The following is a 26,338-nucleotide window of genomic DNA, read 5'->3' as shown; positions in this document are numbered from 1 at the left end:
CATTTGTCGGTGGTTTTGGGGTGTTAAACGTGTAGAAGGTGGTAAGTGTCCTGCATGAGATAGAGAAATTCTTAAAGAAAACCAAGCAGAGGATCCAAACAGTGTTAGTGCAATAGTGAACGCAGGCCCTGGTCAGGATGGAGCGCTCTATAAACTCATGCCAGCTTTTTAACTCGTTGCCTCAGAACTCAATCAAAAGTAAATGCGGACAGCGGGAAATTTTGTACACTAACAAATATAAACAGGAACCACGGGTGGAGGGGTACTTCATCTATGTCTCCCGCTCCCCACCCCCTGTTTTTTTAAAGTTAGTATACCACCACCTCTGGAGTGGGGCAGAGGAGGGAATGGTCTCCAGCGCCTGCAGGAGCTCGGAGAGTTGGTTTTGAACTAAGCAGGAGCTGCAAGTCTGTGCTACTAAAGGAAGCTGTATTTTGCTTTCTTGAGCAGTAGGTTGACACACTCTCCTGCTGAGCTCGGTGTGGGCTGTCATCCAGCAGCCCTGGCACGCAGGAGTTATCATGTTTCTGAGAGTTCAAAATCAGCGGGAGCTGTGGCCAGCCTCCACAAATGTAATTGCTCTGGGCTCTCAAATCCTGCTGAGTTCCCTGGTAGCCTGGCTTCTGAGTCCAGCTCTTGCTGATCTGGGAACCAGGTTCACATCTCTTTCTCTTGCTTCAAGCGCTGCCTGAAACTATGTACAATTTCAGCTGTATCAAGCTGCTTCAACCCACCTGTTTTTGCAGCAATGGGTGGTAAGGAGTACGTAGGTGTGGCTTATGGCCCATTAGATAACTTCAGAGCTGGCAGCAAGCACAGAGATCAGTGTGGAAGAAGTTGTGGTGATGTTCATAATTGCTCATTTGTCTCCTTCAGCATCTTTGGGGGTGGTGAGAGTGGTAGCGGTGGAAGTCATTCACAGAAGGTAAGGAGGAGTAATCCAAGAATCAAAAATGTTACCACCTTTGCTAAGTAAGACATAATGATGACGATTAGACTACTAGTCTTCAGCTTTGACCAGGAAGGGTGTCGTTAAAAGTAGAGCAGCTTTAGTAGTATTTGAGAGATGGAAGATAGGCTGGAGAGGATCCAAACTGGACTTGTCAAAAAAAGAAAAGTGACTGCCTGGAGTAAACACGGTGCAGTTTGAGAGCTAGGAATGAGAAGAACATGGGGGTGAATGCAGTTCCCCTTCTCGCCCTAGACATCCAAACGGTGATCCCGAGTCTCTGAGGAATTTAGAGGTGCAAGAAGCTAATGCATGTTTATATTGCGAGAGGAAAGAGAAGAGCATACAAATGTGTACTGTCAAATGGCAAGGGACGGAAACTGCCACGAAATAGGGACATGGGGATAAAATCATAGAGGCAGGTGGAGTGCTTAGAAGGGTTGGGAAGATGCTTCTGTATGTGATGAGAGGAATTGCAGGAGGGGAAGGGAAGGTTGAAAGGATGGAGGAAGTAATGTCACTTTGTAATTTTCTTATAAGCAGCTGAGATTCTGCAGAGAGAAATGGAGGCTGGAGGAGGGGAGGGTTTGAGGAATGAGTCAAAGGTGGTGACGAGGCAGCTGGGATTGCAGGCGTGGGTTTCAGTTAAGCTGGAGAAACACTTTGTCTTCTTTCAAACAATTGTTCCTATTAGCATTCAGGGTGTGGGCATGCATGCACCCATCCATGTGATGTCTCCTGGTGTGCTGCACACACAAGTTATTTGAGGATCTGTCTTTTGGTTCATGACAGACCAACCCAGTCAGATCTCTCCGTCTTCCCAGAGGTACCATAGTAGAAGTAGAAGAGAAAAGTTGTGTAGTGGACGGACCTGGTCTGGTGACAGTTTTCATGAGAGTTGTCTCGCAATAGATGGTGGAATGGGGACCGGTATCAGGGGTGGGTCAGGCTCAAAATCTGGAGGGGAGCATGACTGGGGGAAGGAGGCAAACACCCAGCACACATGCACACCCCCATACCCCCGTTATGAAGACACTGAAAGGAAGGAAATCCAAAACCACTTTGGCAGAGTGGAAGGGAAAGAAGACACAGCGAGAAGAGGGCTGAGGGCAGACAAATGACTAACAGTGCTTACACACTGGAAATCATAGCAAGGTGGAATGAGAGAGAAGGGCTGATGGTAAACGCTGGAAGACATGAAGTTGTGGTGGGGAAGGAGTCAGTAACAGAAAGTTTAGAGAAAGAGCTTATAGGCCACATGGAATGAACAGACTTGCAAAGATTTTGAAAGGTGAGGTGAGAAAACATGTCGCTAAGGACTTGATGGGGTTCTGTATGTGGAAGGCACAGAAAGGGTGCGAGGGGAGTGTGTTTCTATCTTTTCCTGGCCCAGCTTGGCCGCTGAGGTTCCTCAGAAGACCCCTCGTTCGCTGGGTACGTGAATGTCTGCTGACACAGGAAAGAGTGAAAGCTGAAGGCAAAGCTCTGTCATAACTTTTTCTGCTTGCAAAGAAACTGGCTTTAACTGGATGTCGGTCTCCCCACTCCTGTGATTTTAGTGAGCTACTGCCTCACTCCTGCTGTCCTCTGACTTGTGAGGCCTAATAAAATTGTCCTTCGGGACTGTAATTTTGCACCGAGTCCTAGGACTGAGAGGCTGACCTGGAGTGCTCATCGTCTTCTAGGCTGTACCACTGCTGATTCTTTTGATCTGCTAGGAGCTGGACCTCTGGCTCTGCTGCTGTGAGGATGAGATTTTGGAGCCTCTCCCCACAGCTTCTTTTTAGTTTGTGACCCCTACCTCCAGTAAAGCATGGCCTGCTCCAAATCTCAATTGTGTATAATCTAAAATCTTACCACAAACCAGTAAATTGTGATTGCCCTATTTTCATCGTCTGAATTTCCCTCCACTCTTGCTTATAAATGCTGTGTGGAGTAGCTGTGGTGGTTATATTGTATAGCAGCTTCTTGGACAGGTCTGCTTAGTATCCTCTGGAAGTAGTATGAGCTAATTCAAGCTGGATTAAGGTCAAGTCTGCCCTAAAAAGAAATAAAACCCATCTGAGGTATCCATCCATCTGTTGTGTAGCGCAGGGCCTGCACGCTGAGTAGTTAGGATGTACTTCTGCTGCCTTGAGCTTAGGTCTTAGTTTTTCTGTGTGTGGCTTTGACTTTTAATACTCCTTAAAATAATGGGATAAAGCGTGAGTCTCTTTTCATCTTGTAGTCGCTTTTGTAATTGCAGTGGGTTGGACCTGTCTGGTTTGAACTCAGCTGTGGCACTGATTTAGAGAAGTCACTGCAAGGTTATGAGCTTGGCTGAACTCCTTGGAGGAGTCCTGCTGCCCTCTGGGAGCTCTGACGCTGCGTCACTGTGCTGAATGTCGCATCGTTCCTTTCACGTTGTTACGCAGTGGTCCATCAGGGCGTGGAGCAGCGTGCTTCATCAGTCCTGCTCCACGTACTCTGGGATCTGGGTCAGCCCTTGAGCCTGAATCTCTGCGTTGGCTCTGGGCGGAGATCCCAGCGGATTCACTGAGGTGCTGGAACCTGCTTTGTGCATTAAAGCTAGTGGCGATAAGGAACGAGTTTTGTTTCCATTGCTGTCATCTAGATCATGCCAAACCGCCCTCAAAACTTCCTCCATCAGAAAGTATTCAAAACATTGCGAGAGCCAAGCTACTTTATTTGCTGTAGGTTTTTTTTCTTTGTTCTTTTCCAGTTGGAACAATGTGGTCTCCCCATTGTATTTTTCCAGCCTGGGCTTCCTCCTTTCCATCTCACCATGCTTTAAATTTAAATGGCCTTCCCATTACTTAAACTGTTGTTAGATTTTGTGTTTTCCCAGCTTGCTCATTTTCTGCTTTTATGGTTGTCCCCTTGTTCACCGCTTTACGCAGAAAACGGCGAGCCCGGCTGCTTACTTCCCAGTTCCTGTCCTGCCTTCTCTTTTGCTCATCAGATTGGGGATATCTCATGAATTGTTCCCTTTAGCGATGTTTTTCCAGCTTTGTATACCTTGTGCAAGGTTAGTGCCTGTTTTCTTTGCAGACACAGTGACTGTGCAGGACCCAATGGTCTGAAAAGGGGCTCTTAGTGAGTACAGCACACCCTTAAAATACATTTCATAAATGCCACCTGTCGGCTCTTCATTTGCCCTAAGACACTTTGTTAGTTTATTATATGGAATTTATTTAAGTTGTCAGGACCTGCATTCTTATTAATGGAGGTGCATTTTTCTCTGAGAGCATGTGACTTCATCTTAACCTCCCTAGACGAGTACAGATTCAGAACAGACAAGTATTTCCTCACCAGACCTATCCTGCTCACAGGATATTATGACTGTGAAATGTAATCAACCATTGAGCGTGTTTAGCTCAGTGCTCTGTATTGTGGTGGTAGCTCAGTCCGTGTCGCTAAGCTGACACAGCGTTTTCATTGCAAGTTTGGGTGCACAGGGCTTGTGCTGTAATATAGCAGTCCTGAAATGTGTTTTAAGGATAATAAGAATTTTTGCAAGTCTTCCATTCACTGGCAAGTACAAGGCTTTGAATGTGTTTCTGTGCTTGGAGCTTTTATTAATACCACGTACTGCTATTTCCACAATGAAAAGTGGCTCCAGTGTGGAAGCTTGGTGTTGTACTGATACACAGTTAAATCTCAGGAATTCAAACCCTTCCAGGGAACATACTGCTTCCTGGATTAGTGAAAGTTTGTATTATTGCAATGTGGTGGTTGATAAAGCATGCATGTGCTCTACAAAGATACTGCTGAGTTTTTTTTTCCACTGCAGATGAGTTTTGGCATAAGACACGCACATTTAAAGTTGTGCTAAGCACACATTCTTGCAGTAAAGAGCTGCAGAGGTGGTAGCAGGCATTTAGCTTGCTGAGTTGTTTGAATTAATAGGATTTCATGTAGCTAAAATGCACACTCACAATGAAAAAGGCTCTTCTGTGTAAAAGCAGTTTCACTCGTTATTTTTGCATCTATTCTGCATCTATCTGTTGATTGAGCTATATTGGTTAGATGGGAGTGCTGTTAAACACTATTTGAGCTTCTGCTCAGGAGAGGAATTATTTGGTGTCAACTGAAACTGTGGCCACACTAATTTGTTGATGAGCTATGGAGTTGATGATAAAGTAAAACCTGTGTGGAATATGGGCTGAAGTTGGCAAGTGTCTTGGCAGACAGTGCCTACAAGAAAATCTCAAGAAATTGCAGGAGCTCTGAATTATCTGAAACTATATACAGCAGTTTTGGCAAGGCTGGATTAGTCTGATACTGCGTTAGCGTCTACGTTAGACGAGTGAACTGCAGTAGACCCAGTAGAAGGTGTGGGTGGTGTGACAACTGTGGAGGACACAAGCCTTGGGTGGTAAGGACGTTCTGGTTAGGCAATGGCAGCAACCCTGTGACGGAGTTTTTCGTTGCTGCAGTGGAAATATTCCTCTGAATCCAGACAAACTCTGCTAGACCAGAAAGTTAACTTTAATGATTGTTGGAGACAAAAGTGTCTTAATACCATAATGATTCAGTTTCTCCGTGCCTGTGTTACTGGCCGAGGCACTGCTAATGGAAAGGCCGGCTGTGGACGTGCCGGTGGGACCTTGCGAACTTTTTCTTTGGTAAGAGAGCTGGCGCCGGGATGCAGACAGGCAAATGACCCTTGAAAGTTGGCTGTTTAGCTTTTTTGCTTTGTCATACAGCAGCAATATTTAAGGACTCTGCCCAGCCTGACTCACGTTGCGCAATGAGCTCAGATGGGTGCTTGTGCCGGGAGGACCATTTAAGCAGGAGAGGGGAAGTCTGGGAAGGCAAGTCCCTGTTCCCGGTATAGCTACTTGGGGAGGTTTGTCCTTGTGTTCTTCAGAAATGCGGCAAAGTGAGATGGGAGCTCTGGAGACTCGAAAGCTTAGAGTCTGGTGCCTGCTCACAGCTCCTTGGTGGAAGGCTGCCCCCTTTGTCTAGTCTCCGCAAGACTCTCCATCCGAGGCAATTAGGATTAGCGGGCACATTTCATGCTCTGAAAAGTCAGAAAGGAAAAGAAGAAGGAGTTTTACAAAAAGAAATGCCTGCCAGGCACAGATTTCGCTCTGGTTTTGTGCAGAGAATAAACACAGATGTGAAGGTTAAAAAGCAGACTTCCACCAGCATTTAATGAAGGGCTTGGAAATGATGCAAGGGACGTAGTGACGGGAGAGAGCGGAGGCATCGCAAGGGGCAGAGTTGGCATGGGGAGAAGCCTGAGCGAGCCAGAGCACAGGTTAGGTATTGAGACCTTCCTAGTTCACCTTCACAGGGATTTTGTGAAACTTAAACTCTGGCAGGAGAGATGTGGCATTTTGATTTGGAGAGTCGCCTACTGTTTCTGGAAGCTTAGAAGGGAGGAGGGCTGTGAACATGCCCTCGTGCGTGGGTTCAAACAGGGGTGAAGGAAGAGAATACATGTTTCCTTAGAGACTGCAAAGTTCAGCTCTCTTCTGCTTTTTCATCTAGCAGTGTGTCCTGGCCTCATTTGCTCCCCGCCCCCCTCCCCCAGTTTAATTCTGGAAAACATTTTTCTCTTGCAGTGTCAGTTGCTTGGGAGCTGATTTCAGATGTATTATGTTACTGATTTTTTTAGTAGATTGGTACGGACCTCCAGATGGAGAAATGACTGTAACCCAGATTATTGTTTCTCCTCACACTGACAAGGTAAAGTTGTCTTTATCTCCCCAATATTTTCCAATAAATAGGTTTCCGGCTCCCATGCCAGGGCAGTAGCTGATGGCTCTTATAGCTGATTCTGTAAGTATCAGAGGATTTTATGGTGTATGGAATAACAGAAATTAGGAAGAAAGTGTAAAGCCCTTTCTCCAACCCTTTACTCACTGTTTTTTGATAGGGCTGCTTTATGCATACAGACAAAATCATCTAAAAGGCTGAAAATATGCGGAAAAGATTGAAACAAAACATTAGTTAACTAAAATGCAGATTGGAATGTATTTTTAGTGCTTGAATATTTGCCCTAAAAGGCTATACTGTAGGAAACATGTTTTACTGCTTGAATCATATGGTGGTATGAGGCATGCTTTTAACACATGCTGCTGTCACATGGAAATAAAGAAACGGTCTCAAAACAAGCAACAATGCCTGCAGAAACTTCCTTTAACAGCCCCAGCAGTCAGCTGATGAGAAGACTCCAGCCTTGACTCCCCTTCCCAGCAAGGGGCCCAAATGAGAAAAGAAAAAGCTTGTTTGCTCACCCACCTCTCAAACAACTTGAGAGCTGTTTCAGCCAACAGTAACAGATGTTTCTTTCTGTTTCCATAACCTTTTCCTGTCAAGCTCTTTTAATGATACAGCATCTCTATTTGCAGGAAGATTTCTCTTGACTGTCTAGCCCAATAACGTTTATTTCCACCCGTGTGCTTCATGGAGCACCTCCATCTCTTTACATACCATTCCAGTACTGTACCCAGTATCAGAATTCCAGGAGTCTCATAGTGGTCCCTAAAAAAATGGAGTTTTGCTGTTTAAAATGTGTCTGCATGCGTGCTGTTACGTGGTGTAAAGCAACCAATATAGTGGAGCCTTCCCACAGAACTTCCCATCCACTGCAGCTAAAAGCATCATAAATGACAAATGAGAAGACAAACAGCTGAGCCTAAACGGTCCCTGTTTGTAAAGATTTTCTTATAAAGAAGAAAATCGCACTTACGGGCTTCGTTTGAGTTGTACAAATTGTAAGAGCACACTAAGACTTGCAGCTCTGCTTCTTTTGCAAGTAGGATTTGAGGCTTCGGTTCTCTGGTGAATTGTACTTAATACCCTGCAAGAACGAACTTTTAAACTCCACAAACGAAGTATACTCTGAAGCATAAGCTAAATAATTATTATCAGCAACAAGATACAACTATTACTTTGTGTTCAGTTGCCAAAGTCAGGCTCTCGCTTGTCTCATTCATCCCTTCTCCTTCCCAGCAGTTGCTGAGCAGTTATCTTGCTCTCTGCTCATCGCTAAGGTGAGGTGTGAGTAAGACACTCTGGTATGTCCACGATTCAGATGGTATTTCTCTTTACCTTTTTTTTTTTTTGATGGCATGAGAGATTATGAATCTTACAGATGAAAAATAGTGTGCAAAAATTGTTTTAAATCCTGTCAGACTTTCATTGTGGCAAGGCTGTACTTGAGGTGATGATTGGTAGTGATTCAGGAGGTAGGAAGAAGGCATTCCTTCCAATTTGTTTAGTTGGTTTTTCTTTTGTTCAACAGTGCATATCTGATATTGGATAGTTGCAGAAAGTTCTTGGCACGTTGAATACTTAGACCATCACCTGTCACTGACAGTAGCTGAGAGGGTTGATGTGGCTACAGCCAGGAAATGAAACTGCTTATTCCTTAATGGTCACCCTGAGTAGGATGAGGACTTCCTAAACGGTGACATTTGCTTGCTCCAGTGTCTATATGCAAAGGCTGTGATAAAATACCGTATTTGTCACCAAGGAGAGTACAGGGTTTTCCCTGTCTGAGAAGTTCTGTGTCAATATTGCTGGCTCAACTCTTGCTGGTTCTGGAAACTCACCATGCTGTTTCATATCTGGTTTTCCAACTTCCATGTGTGGCAGGGTGACATGAGCAGGGGCATCTCTATGGGGTGAACAACAACAGGGAAGTGGGAATTCTCTTTCTTAAGGAGAAAAATTATCAGCTTGCTTGGTGAAGTGCAAACAATTCAAACAAGAGGGGAATGCATTTGAAAAGGACCTTAACCTCTTCTAATTTCCCTGAGGGAAACTGGAACTGGACCTTACCATCAAAGACAAATGCTTTCCAGATGCATTTATGTATTAATTGTTATATGATCAGACAAAGGAAGCTCTCTAACGTCAGGAAGGTAAGATGTCAAGGAGCCATCATGACTGTACTGGGGATGGACGCTTTGAGCAGGGCACGTGTTCATTTATTGTTTGTGTTTCTTGCAAATAAACGGATTTCCTTTTGAAGTCTGAAACTTGTGGCTGGAAAATTCCCTTTCCTATATGATGCTTGCATTGTTCACAACGTGAGCGAAGCCCTTGGGCACTTGGCTGAGCTCCTATTAGGACGGTGGTCTTCACTACCTGCAGCTGAGGCCTGCTCAAATTCCCATAGCTGATATGGAACTTGGCATGCTAAGCATTGCCCCTTTTAAAAGGAAATTTTGCAATAGGAATGAGCATGAATGGGAAACGGCATTTCTTCTTATTTTATACATCTGGGGTAAAGGAAAAATAATAGCCTTTTGAAGGGTTCAGCCTTCAGACAGCACAGAACTCTGGGGCTTTCTCAGTTAACCTCGAGTCTAAGATCCCTTCAGTGCTTAGCATACGCCGAACTACCCTTAGTAATATTTTGTGCATCCATTCATGAAAATTGTTTTGCCCACTTCCTATTTACAGCTTGCTGGTACATGGAAAGCAAAATTAATCCTTGAAAATACCAGGTTGCTATGCATACTGTTTCTGCAGCATTAGCACAGTTTTAGATAGTTAGCTCGGCCACTTCAAAGGCAGTGTCTTTGTGGTAGCCTGGAACACAGATTTGCTGGGACTTGTCAAATTCATATTCAGAATTTAATATATTTACTGTGATCACAGGTAGTCCCCAAAACCAGGCTGCCCCAAAAAATACTTTAGGGTCGGAGATGTGCAAGAACCTGTTACATCTCCACGAGACTTCAGAGATCAGTAGTCACATTTCAGCTGAATTCAAATTGCTTCAGAACTGGTTGAGAGAATCTGGTATATTCTTACCGCAAAGAGCTTTATCCTTAGTTTGTCAAATAGATTTGTCCTGTGTTTTGGGCTTCCTGGAGCTTGGATTGTAGTAAATCTAGAACTAGTAAATGTAAAACTTGTCAGCTGTGATAGACCCTTTCTGCAAGTGTAGGATAACCTCAGTATCATTAGCTACAGTTACAAATGGGCTCCTAAAGAGGTAATTACTTTTCAAAGGTAGTCATGCTTAAAGATGCAAGTACTGATCTAGGGGGAATTTTATACCAGGGCCTAATCACTGTCTCAAATTGAGTCACAAATTAGCTCAGGGACTTCTCCAGCTTCCTCAAGCTTATCCGTAAGCATCTTAATAAATTTTTCTCTTCCTATGAGGGGACTTGCCAGACACTAAAATTAAGAGTAAAGGATCTAGTCTAGGAAAAGAATTGAGCTCTGGTTTCTGTTAGATACATAGGAAAGAAATTCCCATAATATGTAGATGTCCCATGTTCTTGAAACTTGCATCCCAAAGCCTGTGTAGCTCTAGAGTATTAGCTCTTCCTCTGGGAGTCTGATAGTAGTAGTCTGGAATTATCCTGCTCTTCATTGAAGGAGTGCTGGAGTGCCATGGAAAGGGGTTTTGCACCGCTTTTTCCCCTTTCAGTCTAAACTCAGACATTGGCTTGCACGGCTTGATTCATAAATGAGCAATAGCTGACTGGCAAAGGTTCATTTCTCCACATGCCGAGATGAGTTGGACCCTCTGAGGGGATTGAGACTGACGGATAAATATCTGTCACGTGTAGGTGGCCTACAAGAAAAGATTTGAGGAATTTTTTTTTAAGTCTTTGTTAAGACTCCCCCCCTCACCACTCTTTAAACTCTCTTGTCATGTGCTGAGTGGGGGTGGATGGAGATCGGGGCGGTGGGGGGAAAGGAGGGGCTGCTGAAAGCATTTATCTTCATTTCTGCCATCACCCAGTGTTTATTACGCAGTGATAGACAGACGCAGGAAAGCTGCCAATCAAACCTACGTTCACTGCATTTCAATTGGCCTTTGCTTTGGATTTCAGCATTTTGAAATCTACATCATCTCTGCAGTAAAAGGTCGTTCTGTTCGTGGGGATGACAAGCCTGAGACCCTCGGGTACCCACTGCAGTCACTTGTGATCCCATCAAACGGTGGAAGACCAGGAATCAGGACAGACTGTCAAGTGCTTGGTGAGAACCGCTGCTTGTAAGAGCTGATCTGCTGCTGCCCACATTTAGGAAGCTGAAGTGTGTTGTTTGCCTCCAGGTTACACTAGAACTTAAGAGGCAACAGCACCTTCTCCTGCTCTCACCCAGGCTGAAACCCTGACTGGGCAAAGTCAGCTGAGAATGAGTTCTCGTGCCGCATGGTGAACAAAAGCTCTGTAGTGAGGATTTTAACTTCCTTAAGTTTTCCACCCGTGATCTCAAATCTTCCCTATCAACCAATGGAAAAAGCGAACAACAAAGGTTAGGACAGCATAGTTGTGTACCGGGGGGTATTTTCCTCCCTAAATTGAATGTCTGAAGTGTTCGCGTGCTATTAATCTTTACTGTAGGACGATTCATGTGGGAGGCTTCTGGCAGGACTTGTGATACAAATGTTATTCCACTTTGTTATACGTAGCTAGATATAATTTAAAAATTACACTTCTCAATTACATAATTAGTATAAGTAGAGGTAATTACTCAATAAAAACATCTAGATCATGGATTTGCCATTAGTGTTAGGCACACTGGTTTGGAGCCTTTGAGAAGTGGACCAAATCCTTCTGAACATGCACCTTTCACTCTATGAACCTTGTTCCCTGGGTCCTAATCTTTTTGATAAAGGTATCTGTTACCTGAAGCACTACCATTAGTTGAGAGCTTTTGCTGGCTCTGAAATTTGTGCAGGGCTGTCCTGTAGATGGGGAGGTACTGTTTTTTTCCCTTGTTAGCTTTTCCGTGTAGGATGTGACTGCCTTTGGAGGTGAAGGGGATGTGAGGTTTAAATGAACACCGTAACTAACCTGAAGGTTCCAGGGAAAGAGAGGAGGAGACCAGAATCTTTACAGAAAAAAAATTCAAAAACATTTGTTGACAGCTTTTTTTGTGGTCCTTGTAGCAATAGGTGTAACAGTTGTATGAGCCAGATGAACTTGCTGTTTGTGGAGCAGTTAGTGATGTTGCTAGGCTTCTGTGATGCAGAGGGAACGCACGATTACTCTCCTAGGGTATGTTATTCTCCAGTTTATATATTACTTGCTATGCCTACAAAGGTGGTTCTCATTGCAAACCACTTGATGACTTTGTGGTGTTCATCTGTAATAAGATCAGTATTCTGGAATTATGTGCCCTGAGTACTACTTCTGTTGCCTGTCTTTGCAGAGCGTTTCCTTGCCTGACTCAGTCCTGGAAGGCAGTCGCTGCCTAGTTGGTGATGTTAGTTACTGTTTCCCTGCAGCAAGTCCCACTGCTTGAAATTTGTAGAGAAACCAGTTTTCTGTTCTCCACCTGGTGGCTAGAGGCAAGACAGCAGAAGAGCTCCCTTGTGTACCAAACCCAGGCTTGCAAGGAGGAGACTTGTAGAGATGAAGCAACGTAAAATTTAATTGTCCTTCTTCCACGTCTGGTTGCAAAATGTAATTTCATTAATGCATTGAATCTGCTTTCTCCAGTGCATATCTTTTGTTCAGAGGAGCCCTTTGTTTTGGGGGATATGGAGAACAAGGCCTTGGGCATATGTAAAAGCAATGGAAATTCTCTTCTTAATTCTGCTCTCCCAGTGATACGCGCGCATCTGACAGAGGCAGATACAGAGACTGAGCAGACGCACGGTGGAGGTTTGTCGATCGCTGGAGGCCTGGCACAGCTGAGTACACAGTGTAAAGCTGGCTGCTCAGAAGTCTTGCTCTTGGCGTATTTCTGAGCTTTCTCCAAAACTAAAAATCAGGACTCGAGACAGCTTATCCGTGAAAAGAGGACTAGCAGCAGCCTTCTTGGTATCTCTCTCTTTATTTATCAGCACCGGTCTAGAATTTGCTTCTCTACTTTGCCCTGCTCCCCCTTGTTCTTTACGTTGCAGAGAAAACATAAACCCTGTTTTTGTGTGTGTGTGTTTTTTCAGGTCTTTTTTTTTTTTTTTTTTAACAAGCCTGAGTGTTCTGCTGGGGTTTGATAAGAAAAGTAAAAATCCAGCCACCCTGGTCTCCTCATCTTCCTCCACACCACTTTCATTTACAGATAGCAAGCTTTTAGCTCTCTGCACAGGCAGCTGGCTTGCTGCGTGCTGGATACGGAGTCATTAAAGCGATGCCTCTTCTCTGGCAGCAGAGTCCTGAGCCAGCCCTTCTGGGAGAGTGAAGCCACTGACTTTTCTGTGCGCTTCCCACTGGAGACAGTGTGGAGATGTGAAATCCAGACTGCGTAGGCTCTGGAGGCTGCGCTTTTCCTCATTTGTGCTTGGGGATGATCTTGTTTTGCTCTCCCTTATCAAATTCTATTACCTTGAGTTTCTCTGGGTGCCAGCATGTGTGTGCAGTACAAGGGCTGCTTGTATATGAAGGCCTTAGAGACTGCAAATAGCATGAGATTTTTGACTCTAGTACTATTAAGGGAGAACTGTTTCTTCTCTGCACTTATCTCCCTAGGGATTGCATTTAGTGCCTCTGAGCTTTCTCAAATGTATGCTGACTTGAGTTACCAGTGGCAGTTCCTTTCTGCCTGGAAAATTATGTTCTTTTTGCTAGTTCCTGAAGTATTCTGCTTAGCCTTCTGCTCTGGGCTGTTCCCCAAATCCTTGGGTGGTTAGCAAGGGTCATGTCGTTTGCCTGGAGCCAGGGCAACCCCTGCCTGCTGTAGGCTGGGCCACCCAGAGCAGCAAAGGGCCAGCTTGTAGGTCCTCCGTGCTAATATTTTGTTACAATCATGACTGTGTGGCAAATATCGTGGGCAACCTGTATCTTCTGAGTGGAGCTTACAGTAGTAGGAGGGATTACATCCACAAATGTGTGTGATTTGCCAGGGCCACGCTTTTCCTTAGTGTGTGTTCTGGTCTGCCTTCATGGCTCTACTAGAAAATTTTGGGTCTGTGAAAATACAGCTTCACTAGTACCAATAAGTCGAATGCATTTGCACCAAATGAATTGATTAGGATTTCTGTCTTGTGAGTCTGGGCAAGTTTTATCTCTCATCAACTTTTTTTTCTTTCAGGAATGTGTTGCAGGGAGGTGCTTTCCTATTAATTTCCTGTGCTCTGTGGCTTATGTAGGAGGTGTTGCTATTTCTGTAAATACGGTTTCTTTAAGAATCTAGAGTTTTGTGTAAAGGTTTTTGAAAGGTGTGCTATGGTTTTGTCTCCCCAGCTCTTTTCTGGATAATCTTCTGGAGGTTAAATTGCTAATTATTTCCTCCTTTTCTGTAGGTGCTGTGATTGGGGATGGACAGTCAGCTGTGGCCAGCAACATTGCCAACACCACCTACCGGCTCCAGTGGTGGGACTTCACTAAATTTGATCTGCCTGAAATCAGCAATGGTAAGCTAGAAAGGACACCAGTACTTTCTTTTACGTCTATACCAACCAGAGCTACCATAAGTGTCTTCCAAAGGCAGCTGTATGTTGCAGGCCTTGGATGACTTGATTGTCTTGTTGCATTGGGAACTGTAAAATGCTTAGCCTTTTGAGAAAACTGACTAAAAGCATGCAGAGCTGTTCCTGCTCTGTCTAGCTTAAGTATTCTTGCTATCAGCAAATCCATGCATAAATGGGGCTTTTTGTGAGCATTCTCATGGGAATATACAATCCTCTCAGAATAATTCTGTACCCCATCTCCTCATTCTTTTACCAACAAGTTTCTAGAGGGATATTTTACCTTTACGTTAGAACCCGCTAATAAATTGGGTCTGAATTCTCCAAGTTATTGACATTAATGTGGGTTAAAGTGCTGCAATATATATTGGGAATCAGGACCCTGGTCGGTTGCTTACCACAGTGTTACAAGCCAGGGGAAGTAGATGTGGCTTCTAGCCATTTGCAAAGCAGTGATTTGTCCCATATCTCATTTGAAAGCTGCTTCTGGGTCAAGAATATGAGCAATGTTGCTGGTTCTATTTATTTATTTATTTATTTATTTATTTATTTATTTATTTATTCTCTCCTTCCGTTTGTGAAAATTAGGCCATAGTTTTACATATGTTCTTGGCATAAGCTAGCTCTCGCACTGGAAGAGACTTCCTTATGCAGGCACAAGAATATTTGATGCTTGTGGTCAGCTGATAAAGGAATGACTTTTTTGGGGCTAAAACTAACTTGACTAGGAAGGCTGGAATAGTATCCTGATATAGCTTGCTGTACAGCTGCAGCAATATTTGTGGCAGCCTGGGATGAAGATAGGAGGTAGATATTCATGAATGTTTCTTTGTACAGTGATTTTTACCTTAGGCCATCTCTGTGCATATGTGAAATTCATTGCTTGACTTCCCAGCAAAACCAGATTGGGTTCTGCTTTAAGGGACTGATTTCTTTTCAGGGAGAACAGGGATTTTGTTTTCAGAAAGACTTCTGCTTTCACAGGTAGCCACTGAAATGAATTAAGAAAAAGTTTCTCCCAGTCCCAGCCCTGTCTGTTCTGCAATTCTAGAAATTACATACCTGACAAGAGAGGTCTCTGTGGGGTGCTGTCCTGTTGCTTAAAGAACCCACAAAAGGAGCACATGTAGTGACACCATAGCAGCAGAGATGTGGGGAATTGAAATCATAGAATCACAGAATGGTTTGGGTTGGAAGGGATCTTTAAAGACCATCTAGTCCACCCTGCTCTGCCGTGGGCAGGGACGTCTTTCAATAGATCAGGTTGCTCAAAGCTCCGTCCAGTCTGACCTTGAACACTTCCAATGATGAGGCATCCACAACTTCTCTGGGCAACCTGTATGGGTCCATTTACCTCCCAGTCCCTGGGAAATCGGAGGAGCTGGGGGAAAGCCACCGGTAGCCCATCCCATTACAAAAAGCTTTCTCACTGTGTTGTTCCTAGAGAAAAAGTATCTGGTGTTTCTGTCTCATCTCCTTCCTTCACATTGTAGAGAATATTGTGGTGTGATGTTTATAGCCTGGTGGGAAATAACAGCCCTGCTTCTAGACAGTAGCCCTTGACATTGAAAAGGGGGAAGATACTTTATATTTTGTCCTGGAGAACCATTCTGTCTCTTGAGAAGGAGCACACAGTGTCATCTTGAAAGTAGAATACTGTGTTGAACTTGTGTGCCAGTGCATTAACGTGTCTGGTTAAGTGCCAGACTTTGTAGTACTAGTGTAGGTTGTAGGCTGAGGATCAGTGCTCAAGGCGAAGTTTTGCCACGCAGTGGCAATACTTTCCGTGGTCCAGCCAGACTCTGGAACAGAACAAAGATGAAGTCAGAGGGGGAAACATCTTGCTGCTGACTTAAATTCTTTGGGACTTCTCTTCAAGCTTGTAAAGTATTTGAAGAGTGCTACAGCTGCTAATAGCTTTTTTTTTTTTTTTGGTCTCATCTGGCTGCTGAGAAGGCTGCTGATTTTTAAAAAAAAAAAAAAAAAGCATAAGATGTTTGTTTATAATTTATGGAATCCCATAGAAAATAGAACCATCTGCTCCTCAAGACATCAGTATTTCAGTCTTCTCCCTCACCCCTGCCAGGACACTTCCATTCTGAAATAGCTTCCAATTAGCTGGAAATTGGGCTACAGTTTCTGTTGTAATTGCGCCCTTCTTGCAGGCAGGGTTCCTCCTACCAGCCCATCCCCATCCCTTCTGACTCCCTACTTTGTGCTTCGTAGTACTTGGCTTGTCCATCTTTATTACCATTTGGAAATGTTCAGTTTTACTCTGCTGCTTCTTTTTTGCACGCTGAGCCCGACTCTGGCATTTCTAGGTTGTTAGCCGTATCTCCCTCTGCCGAGCTCTGGTAGGGATGTATGAAGATGTAGCAGCTGTGCTCATCCTACAACAGGTATTTGCCAAGCTTGACGAGGCACAGAACAAAGGCAAGCTGCAAGTTTGCCAAGGTGCACAAATTTGTGAAGCTAAATGTGTAACGGTGGAGTGGTGGGTTGGAGGAGTCTTTTCTGACTCTTCACGATCTTGGAAAGAAACTATTTTCCCAGTAAAACATGTGACCTCAATAGCTCCTTTTTTTTCCCATGGTTTCCTATAAATCAGAGGTGGTCATGTGAGAGAGTCTGCTTACGCAGAGGGGGCTATTGCACTTCTTGGGACTGACTTGAGCCACAAGTGGTTTGGGAGTTCAGGCAGATGAAATGATGCAGCTGAAGTTTGGGACTGCCTGCCAGCTCCGCTCTCCATCAAAGAAAGGACTCTGTGGCCAACCTCCATCTCCGAGCAGCTCTTCTTCCTGTTACAATTAAACAAAGAAAAGATAGTTTGGAAGTAGGATGTTTTCCACTGAAACGGACACATCTGAGCAAGCGACGGCAGCCTGATGAGCGCAGTCCTGCGATCTCAGCAGCTGGGCCCCAGCACCCTTCGGAGCCCTGGGCTCAGGACTCGGCTCCGCAGCAGTGACCTCGCTGACGCTCAGTCCAGCAGACGCACGAAAGAGGACTCTGACGGTCTTGGGGAAGTGGCTCTGCAGGGACTTGTGGGATTTGAGTCTCTGCCCTGTCTTTCTCTATTAATTGCAAAATGGAAAAAGATGGCTTCAGATTTCTTCTCTCCTTTTGCCAGTTTTGCTTTTAATAACTCTGAAATGAACATGACCCGGTCTTAAACTCTAATTGTCAGTCGTATCAGCTTTGGGGTGGGGAATTAATTTGGCAGCAGAGACGATGCTGTCTCTGGCATTTATTTAATATTCTTCAAGTAAGTGTTGCAGATCCTTAAAATTTCCCACAGCTAACCAGGTGAGTATTGAATCGGTGAACAGTGTAGAATATAGCCTTTCCACAGATAAAATATTGGAAGGTTTTGTCTCTTGTTTATATCTTTTGAATATAGTTTCTCTCATGCTACTCACTGCTCGTTATTTCATTTTCTAGCCATTGTGGCTGAACTGGTCTAGTTCTTCCACATTTAGTGACGCATCAGGAGTTTGTCCTGTTCTAACACTGGCTGGGGCTTGAGGAAGGTGATTTGATCAATACTTACTGATCCACAGTGGGATGCAGAAGAACTTAAAAGAAAAAAAGGAAGAAATAAAAGCATGCTAAACAACATATAAATAGGAGCAGCTTTTAAGAAGGTGTCATCCTTAAGGGTGGCTGGGAGTGGATGGTGCAACCAGCACTATTTTCCTTTGGCAAGCAGTGCTGTTGCTGCCGGTGTTCCAGGCCTTCCCCAGCATCAAGCGTAATTGTGTTGTAGGTGTAAGCACTCCAAGTTGGCACAACACCTTGATTAATTTGTTCTCTGATGTTTCTTTTGATCTGTCCTGTCAGCTCGGTGGATGCATTAACAACAAAAGAAAACAAGAGATGAAAGGGCAGCCTTGTTGTAAATGGTTTTCCAAAAATAGCAATTTTTTTCCCTAACAATCTTCTGTATTGGCTTCATTTTTATAGATCAGGCCTCAGGCTCAAAGAAGTCAAATATCCTGTGGCTTTGTCAAATGGCTGGGTATCTTCATCCTCCCCATGTCTTGGGAATCTCTTAGATGCTGTTCCTTAAAACGAAACCTTGCTGAGATCTCCATCTCTCACAGTTAGACTTTTTCTGCTGGCTTAGTAGGCTCCCTTGGTTCTAGGCGTAAGTGCTACTTGAGTCCCTCATCCTTTGTAAATGAGGGAAGAGCAAAGAACCATAATGCCAGCGTGAATCAGATCTTGAAAGACTGAAATAAAAGGCGCTCCTTCTTGTTCAGCACAACTTGCATCTGTGATGTTTTATGTTCCAGGCACACATCAAGGGGGAAAGATAGTTTACTTCTGGCAGGGGAGTTCACAATCTGTTTTGCTAAAAGGCATTCACCATATGCAACAAACTTTAAAAAGAACAAGACACGCAGTCATGTTGGCCATCATTGTGGACTGCTCACCAAAAACCTCTGTGCTGTGCTGAAGGAGGGGCGGGTGGGGGAAAAAAAAAGGAAAAACCGTGTAGATAGAAAATGAGTGAACATGTGCTATATGATAAATAGACTCTTGGTGACTGGTGTTCCAAAGCCAACATTGTTTTAAAAAGACATATAGTAAATGCTAGATGAAGAAGAGGATTAGAGACCTGGAAAGGAAAAAAATACCCCTGGAACTCAGAGGATACGTACAAGACATGGCAATGTCCCTGAATCTGTAAATGGTACAGAAGAAATACAAGCATTTCTTACGTTACAAAAATAAAGATGTAGGATTCTTTTCTTATGAATGTCCAAGGTTGCATTAGATTAAAAAAACCCCAAACTTTAAAAGCTGAGGAGAGACATGGATTCTATAGACTATGATTTTTCAATAGTTATAGGGACAAGGAAGAAACATCACCTGTGCCCAGAGAAATCACTATGTGTCCCCTCTAAAACTTTTGGCACCTCTTTGAAAAGCACCAGGAGTTCATCAGTACAGAAGGGTCCCTGGGCTAAATGACATCCATACCTTTGGTCTGATGAAGCAAGTATACAATCTCGCTACTTCCAATATTGAGCATCAAATGACAATAGTTAACATTGTAGAGGAACCCTCATGGAAACTTCATCCTGAGACCAGAGATGCAGGACAAAAACTTAGATATCTAGCAGAATAGGAATGAGAGAGAACAGTTCTTGGACCCCAAAGAAAGGGACCGAACTATATTTTCTCTTCTAATAATCAAAGTTTTTTGCGCCGGTGGTGGGGGGGGCGTGTTTCATCGTTGTATCTCTGGCAATGCTCTCCATGTGTAATGTGTAGTTTTGCTCTGTTGCTGGTCTTCTTGCTTGGCTCTCTTTTAAGTAGTTAACTCAGGTTTGGCTGGGAGAGTCCCGATATTCACCTGTCCAATAAGTTCCCATTCCTCCCCCCTCTTTTTTTCCCCTCCCTTCAATTTTTTAGATCACTGCTGGTTCGATTACAACTAGAAAGGAATTGGTGAGAAAGGAACAAACACTCTTAGCCATTGAGTCTAGCTCCCTGCTGTCTTAGGCAAGCGCATCCTATAGTTTCTCTTAGTCTGTCTTAAAATTGGTTAAATTCTTTGCCCCTTTCACTTCTGTTGAAAAACCATTCTAGAATCTTGCTATTCTGGCAGAAATCTTCTAATTTCCAAACTTAATGGCTGCTTTTACCCACTTACTCACCTGTCAACGTTATTTGTGAAGAGAACTGATGTTTTTCTGGTACTTACTTTCTGGTATTTTTTGTAAATACAATCCCATTTCCTCGCAATCTTTTTAAAAACGTAAAAGACATGTTTCATTTTCCCCAGTCATACTCCTAGCTCTTTGCTGGACTTGTTACCATTTAGGGTTTAATCTTTCCTGAACATGGCTGACCAAAACTGTGCCCAGTATCCTGCCCGTGGTCTCAGCACAAAGTTGTGTATTAGCACTGGTATTTCTATGGCCAGTGTGCTCCCTAGGGCAGATTAGGATTGCCATCTCTTTCACTGTTATGCCGGGCGGATGGCTCAGTCTTTGCTATGATCACCAAAGTTAATTCTCTCTTGTTTCCAACTGAGATGCTTCTAGGTAAAGCAGAAATTTATAAATGTTAACACACTCTAGAATTCTTTCATTTCACTTCTATTATGTCTCTATGTACTTCAGTTCTCTGCGTCGTCTGATCGTGCTCTGTTAATGAAATTACCTAACTTTATCAACAGAGTTCATCAACCAGCTCCACTGTGTGCCTAGCTCATTGATAAAGCTAATAAATAGGACTGGTTTTGAAATGAGTCACTGAAGAACTCTGCAGGAATCCTCCCAGTTTGACGGGGATTACAATAGTGCAACCTGGTGTCGTGTATCCTCTAGCTAGTTCACAGCACATCCTGCAGTTCTTGTGTGGATGCCCATCTTCTCTTGTGATGACATAATGAGTACTTGAGTGAAGCCTAGATTTAAAAAAAAGGCAAATTTTAATTCTACCTTTTTTAAAATTAGGTAGTAGAGTCTTTATTCTGTTGTCTTTCTGTTCAACTAGCTTCAGACTAAGCACTCGGGAATTTTGTCATCTTTTGGACCGACTGTTCTTTGAAGGACCATATGTATTTTAGATTCTGTTATTACAGCACTGACAGTGACTACCATTATTTACCTTTTTTCTGTTCAGCACCTTTCTGATTATATTAGGCTGAAAATTACTGGTTTTAGCAGCTTCGAGACTGAAAAAAATGATTGAATAAATTTAGAGTACAGGTATAGGTGGTTTGGTACAGAATGTAATTACATAGTCCACTTTTTATCCTCATTGTCTTTTTCGTCGGAGTTTCTTAAATGGAACAGTAGAAGTTGATACTCAACCATGTAGGAAAGCAGTTCCAGGAAAAATGTCTTTGAGACCAGAAGAACTGAAGATGAGGTTCGGCAAGGAGTTTAAATCAGCAATGCCGGAAGAAGGAGCGGTCCTGTCTGCTTCCCTGTGGTGACTTCTTTTTCTGCTGCTGCAAGTGTCTATGTGGCCATGTGGTGTGCCAGGTTGGGAAACTGTTCTGGCTAAAAAGTGACCTAGACAACAGTCTGTAATTTCTCAGCCATATCAGTTCCCTGATGTAGCTTTCTTGCCATGGAAGTGTTGGAAACAAAGGGCAGGGATTGTTTCTTCTGGCAGCAGCGCCAGTTTGTTAAAGCATTGAGTTACAGCCTTAATTTGATTTGGAAGTTCAGACTTTCAGAAGTATGCACAAAGCATTCTTGGCACTGTTCTTTTGTTAAACTAATAAGGAATCTAGCCCAAGAGGTGCCTTCATAAACGCATCTGCAATTTTAACTGAACAAATCAAACCCGCTTCTAGGCTGGACATGGTCTGAAGGTTTAGAAGAGGATTCCTGGACTGTAGAAGTTGACGTAGTGCTCCACGTGATGCTATAGCTTCAAGCATGTGAGATGGGGTGTTCAGTCTTCTCGCATGCAACGCTTCTATATTGCAAATATGGGCTTTATTTCTGTTTTTTTTATGTTTCTATCCCCTTGAGTTTGAAAATACTAGAATCTGAAATTCCCCCATCCCCAAGATAGTGTAAGCAGTTTCAGCTCCAAACCTCCTGGAATAATTGCAGCAGTTTTAGTGAAACACTGGAGCACGTTTAGGTTAGGCTGAGGGAGCCTTATCAAGGCTCCGTTGAGCTGTTGGTGATGACGATGCTAAAAGGCCTTGGAACCTCATTGTACTAGGAATGATGCAAGTGCATAGTAAGATTCAGTAGCCCCAATTGCTTATGGGCTTATGGGCTGCGTATGCAAGGCATGGAGGGGAAAAGATTTGTACGAGGTCACCCAGCAACTCACCAGTAGAGATTAAAGTAAAACTTATATTTTCTGAATTGCTGCTCACTACCCTGTCTGCTAAACAGATAACTTCACTGATTGCATGAATGTCTCCAATACTGGAGTAATTAAATGGAGGACTGGCTGGAGAAGTCTGCCCTTTCTCACTTGCTTTATCCAAGACTGATGTAAAAATCAGCTGTTAGAAATGAATGTCTGTATCTGCAGGGAGGAATTTTTCTCTCATCTCCTGTTTATTGGAGATAAGGGGAGCTGGAACTAGGGGTTCCACAAGAGAAGGGGAAATGAATTAAAATGTACTGTTTCCAATGATACCACTGCTGGAGTTTGTCAGTGTGTCGTGATTTGGGACTTGTTTAAACTGCGCTGTCCTTTACAAAGGGTGCTCAACAAAGGAGGGGTTTGATAAAGTGCACTTGCCTCTATTTCTTGGCTGAAGGCTCCAGGAGGTGAGTAGATTTCATTCCCTGGGCTCATTGCAGTGTCTTATCTCCGTTTTAGAGCAAGTTTTGCATTAATCAGGGTATTAACATTTCATAAACTTTTGGAGGAAGCTAAATGTCTTGATTGTCGTTTGCATGTACTGTCCAGTCTCTAACGTTAGTTTTAAATCTTGCTTTATTCTCTGTTGAATGTGAGCGCTTCAATCACTGTTCCTTTTCTTTCTTCTTTGCAGCCTCTGTGAACGTGCTTGTTCAAAACTGCAAGATTTACAATGATGCTAGCTGCGATATCTCTGCCGATGGGCAGCTGCTGGCAGCCTTCATTCCGAGCAGTCAAAGAGGCTTCCCTGATGAGGGAATACTGGCTGTGTATTCTCTGGCACCCCACAACTTGGGCGAGATGCTTTACACAAAGCGATTTGGTAAGCATGCAGCAAGAAGTCAGGGTGAGTGGGAGTGTGGGTGTGAGAAGTTGTCTCAGAACTCAGCCTTCAGTGAGAAATGCAGTAGTCTGAACATCGGTGATCGTAGTAGAAGGAAATATTTTATTGACCTTCCAACCAGCCACAAATATAGTACTGCTGGGGAGGAGCTTGTGGTATGGTCTGGGCATGTAAGATGCTGGTATGGGGGTGCTGCTAAGGGATAGTGTTTTGTTCTTTAAAGAACTTCATTGTCATAGTGGGAGGACATTTGCTGCAAGGAAACATCTCGCAAGATTTGTTCTTGTGCAGGTCTCCTTGTTCTTCTCTACCCCTTATAAGGATGAGCTTTAGTATGCCATACATTATGGGAATGCTGGAAGGGAATGAAGAAGCTCTGAGGATGAGGCATGGGGAGGGATGTCAACCTGCGAGAGAAATAACTCCTCTTCTCTTTATAGGCCCTAATGCCATTTCTGTCAGCCTGTCTCCAATGGGCAGATACGTCATGGTGGGACTGGCTTCCCGACGTATCCTGTTGCACCCTTCCACAGAACACATGGTTGCTCAAGTCTTCAGGCTGCAACAGCCCCACGGTGGAGAAACCTCTATGAGGGTGAGTGCATGTGTATTCTGTTTCTCTGTGTTTTCATCAGTGATTTTGTGTCATTTTGGCTCTAGCATAGTAGGTGGTTGCTGTATAGCAAAGAGGTAGCACGCTCCAGGCCTACTTGAATAATAAACACGTGAAGGAATTTATTACAGAGGTATGCAAACATGGAGGAGAACATAAGTATAACAGAATTGTGAAACTTAACTCTGGTTTCAAATATGATGACAAATATATTCCATGTTGTGTGTGGTAACCTAAGTCTAGATATCACTCATAGTACTTAGCAGGTCTTTTGTACTTCTTAGGGTAATATGCATGTGGCTTGTGGTACTACAGTTGGCTTTGCTGAGGGAGTTTTTCAGCTGAGGGTTCAGGATCATTTCCTAACGTTCCTAAAAGCGGCTAACCTCTAGGAGAGCGGCCACCAGTGGTTTCACGAAGGGTAGGAGCCAGGCTTCACATCATACTCACAGACCGAAGGTGAGGCTTACCATACTTTTGTCAAACAGGCTTTTGTTGGCTATTTATTAATGAGCTTTCTATATATATGTAGGCCTCTTTTGGCAATGGAATTATCTTTCTGTTTTGTGGGAGAACTGAACTGTCACCCATGCTGACTCATTTAGTATGTGAGGAAAAACCTTCATCTTTTTGCAAACTGGTGAATAGAGTTAAGAGAACATGTGTGTCTTGCTTTGTTCATTAGCGGAGCACCACAGCTATTCAGTGGCAATTTGGGATGTTAAAAGCCGTGTCCAGTTGATAATGCACAAAGGCAGTTGAGCGGGCAAAATTAGATAATTTCTAAAGCTGAAATTTGGGCTGGATTCAAGTTTTAGACCATGTATTCAGGTGACTTCTGTTGCAGGAGATGAAAAATAGCCATTCAAACCTTTTCACTTTGGGGGTTAACTTGATCATAGTGGAATTCATTCCAGGAGCAGCTTTTTTTTCCTCTGTCTGTATCTCTCTTCCCCCCCCTCCCCCCTTTTTTTAAAAGTTTTGCTTTTTTGAAAGGCCCTTCTGATTATTATTACTTTTGGCAGAGCTTTCCCAGTGTACAAGGGTCGCACTGAGCCATTCAGCTAGTGGCCCAGCACTGGGCAGAGACTTGTCTCGGGGAGAAATTGCTTGATTCACCTTCAGACTCTATAGTTGCTCTCCAGACTGCTCATGATTCAGAGAGGGTCATCTCAGCTGCATTATTAGATGAGCTGCTTTATCAGCTGATATAAAACTCTTGTTTATGTCATCTGCTCCATGTTATAATGCAAGGGAAAATCAGTGATGAGGATATTCTTTGGTGCACCAATCAGTACTTTTTCAGCCCCGGTTCCGAGCTACCATTCTGGTATGAGCCCCTTAAGGTAAGAGGCAGAAATAAAAGAGTATTTATGAGAAAAGCACAATTTGGTTAGCAGGTGTGGTTGGTGAAAGCTGTGTGGATATGATAAGGTCACTAATTACATGGATTCAGTATCTTGTTAGATCCTTTTAAAAGTCTAGTTTGCCTTGGTACTGTTTCTTTTTTCAGTTATTTTAAGATCCTAGTGAAATACATAGTTTTTACTGCCAGATACGGGAGTATCCCCTCCCACAGTCTTTTTACCATATCATAATAAGTTAAGATCGAGAAGTCCTATTAGCTAAAATCATGTCTCTTCCCATAAAGAGCTATGGTAGAATTCTTTCCTCTCATCCGTTCTTCACGTTCGCTCTAAACTCCAGTTGCTATGGCTTCTATCTAGCCCGTCCTTTTGGAGACGTTTTTTTGTAGCCAGCTAAATCAGTAAGCTGCTGTCTAAATCTTCAATTTATATTTCTTCATCTCCATTTCAAACATATCTTCTTTCCCTATGGTGTGTTATACTCTTCAATTGCTTGTACCCTTGCTCTTAGTCACCATTTAGTGAAGTAATGCTTTGTATTCCCTTAATCTTTTCTTGTAATTCAATCTTCCAGCTTTTGGTTTTTTTCTCTTCTGAATTCTCTCCAAAATACCCTTCTTTTTTTTTTTTTTCCCCTCATTCTGGAATATGTTTGAATGTACGTAATGTGATAAGCATAGTCTTACCAGAAGCCCACAGAGGGTGGTTTTTTCCTGCCTTTTTTTGGACTACAGGGCTTTACTTATGCAGTCGAAAACTGTTGTTTTTTTCTTTTTTTGCTGTTATGGTGCATTGAAAATTTTGTACAATTTTTCCCACTCTTGCTTTTCAGACTTGCTCCACATCACTGCACTCCCGTCTTTCTCATCTGCTGTAGTTCTGGATTATTTTTCTCCAGATGGATTGCATGTATTCTAAAGGTTGCTTTTTTCATCTTTCTTGCACATGTATTTTTAGCTTCCAAAAACCTTTCCCCCACGTTTTCAAATCTATCCAGTCTAGCAGGATTTGCTAACTAATTTGTGGTTTTCCCCTTTCCCACATCATGTTTAAAGATATTAAAAATATCTCATTTCTGACTGCTTTGGACTTTCAACTTTCTGCCTATGTAACAGGGTCACAACTAGACCAGTTTGAATTAATTTGGTCAAAGAGCCTTCCTGTGGAATGATGTTGAGTATTGTTTCAACATTCTGGTGTGGTGTTGGTCATCTTTGCGCAGTCTGTAGGACCAAACTTGGAAAATGAGAGACTGTTAATCTTGTAAATATTATTCTAGCTGTAAAAATTAGTAGATCAACTACAGGTATTTCTTCTGTCTTGAATTTTGCAATAAGACTGTTCCATAAGTTTGTAATACTTT

The 26,338-nt window shown here is 43.2% G+C and overlaps 1 protein-coding gene across 8 annotated transcripts in view; it reads left to right on the top strand.

Moving 5' to 3' along the window:
* Positions 1 to 26,338, top strand: part of AMBRA1 (autophagy and beclin 1 regulator 1) — a 135,052-nt gene that overhangs the window by 70,400 nt on the left and 38,314 nt on the right. For all 8 annotated transcript variants that reach the window (XM_075152204.1, XM_075152201.1, XM_075152200.1 and 5 more), the window contains 3 exons: positions 14,127 to 14,237; positions 22,786 to 22,974; positions 23,436 to 23,590. In XM_075152204.1, the coding sequence (XP_075008305.1) occupies positions 14,127 to 14,237; positions 22,786 to 22,974; positions 23,436 to 23,590 (455 nt within the window). The remainder of the gene's footprint in view (positions 1 to 14,126; positions 14,238 to 22,785; positions 22,975 to 23,435; positions 23,591 to 26,338) is intronic.

Source organism: Calonectris borealis, chromosome 5 (assembly GCF_964195595.1).
Source record: "Calonectris borealis chromosome 5, bCalBor7.hap1.2, whole genome shotgun sequence".
In the NCBI taxonomy this organism is placed as follows: Eukaryota; Metazoa; Chordata; class Aves; order Procellariiformes; family Procellariidae; genus Calonectris; species Calonectris borealis.
This window is presented reverse-complemented; position numbering and strand designations above follow the sequence as displayed.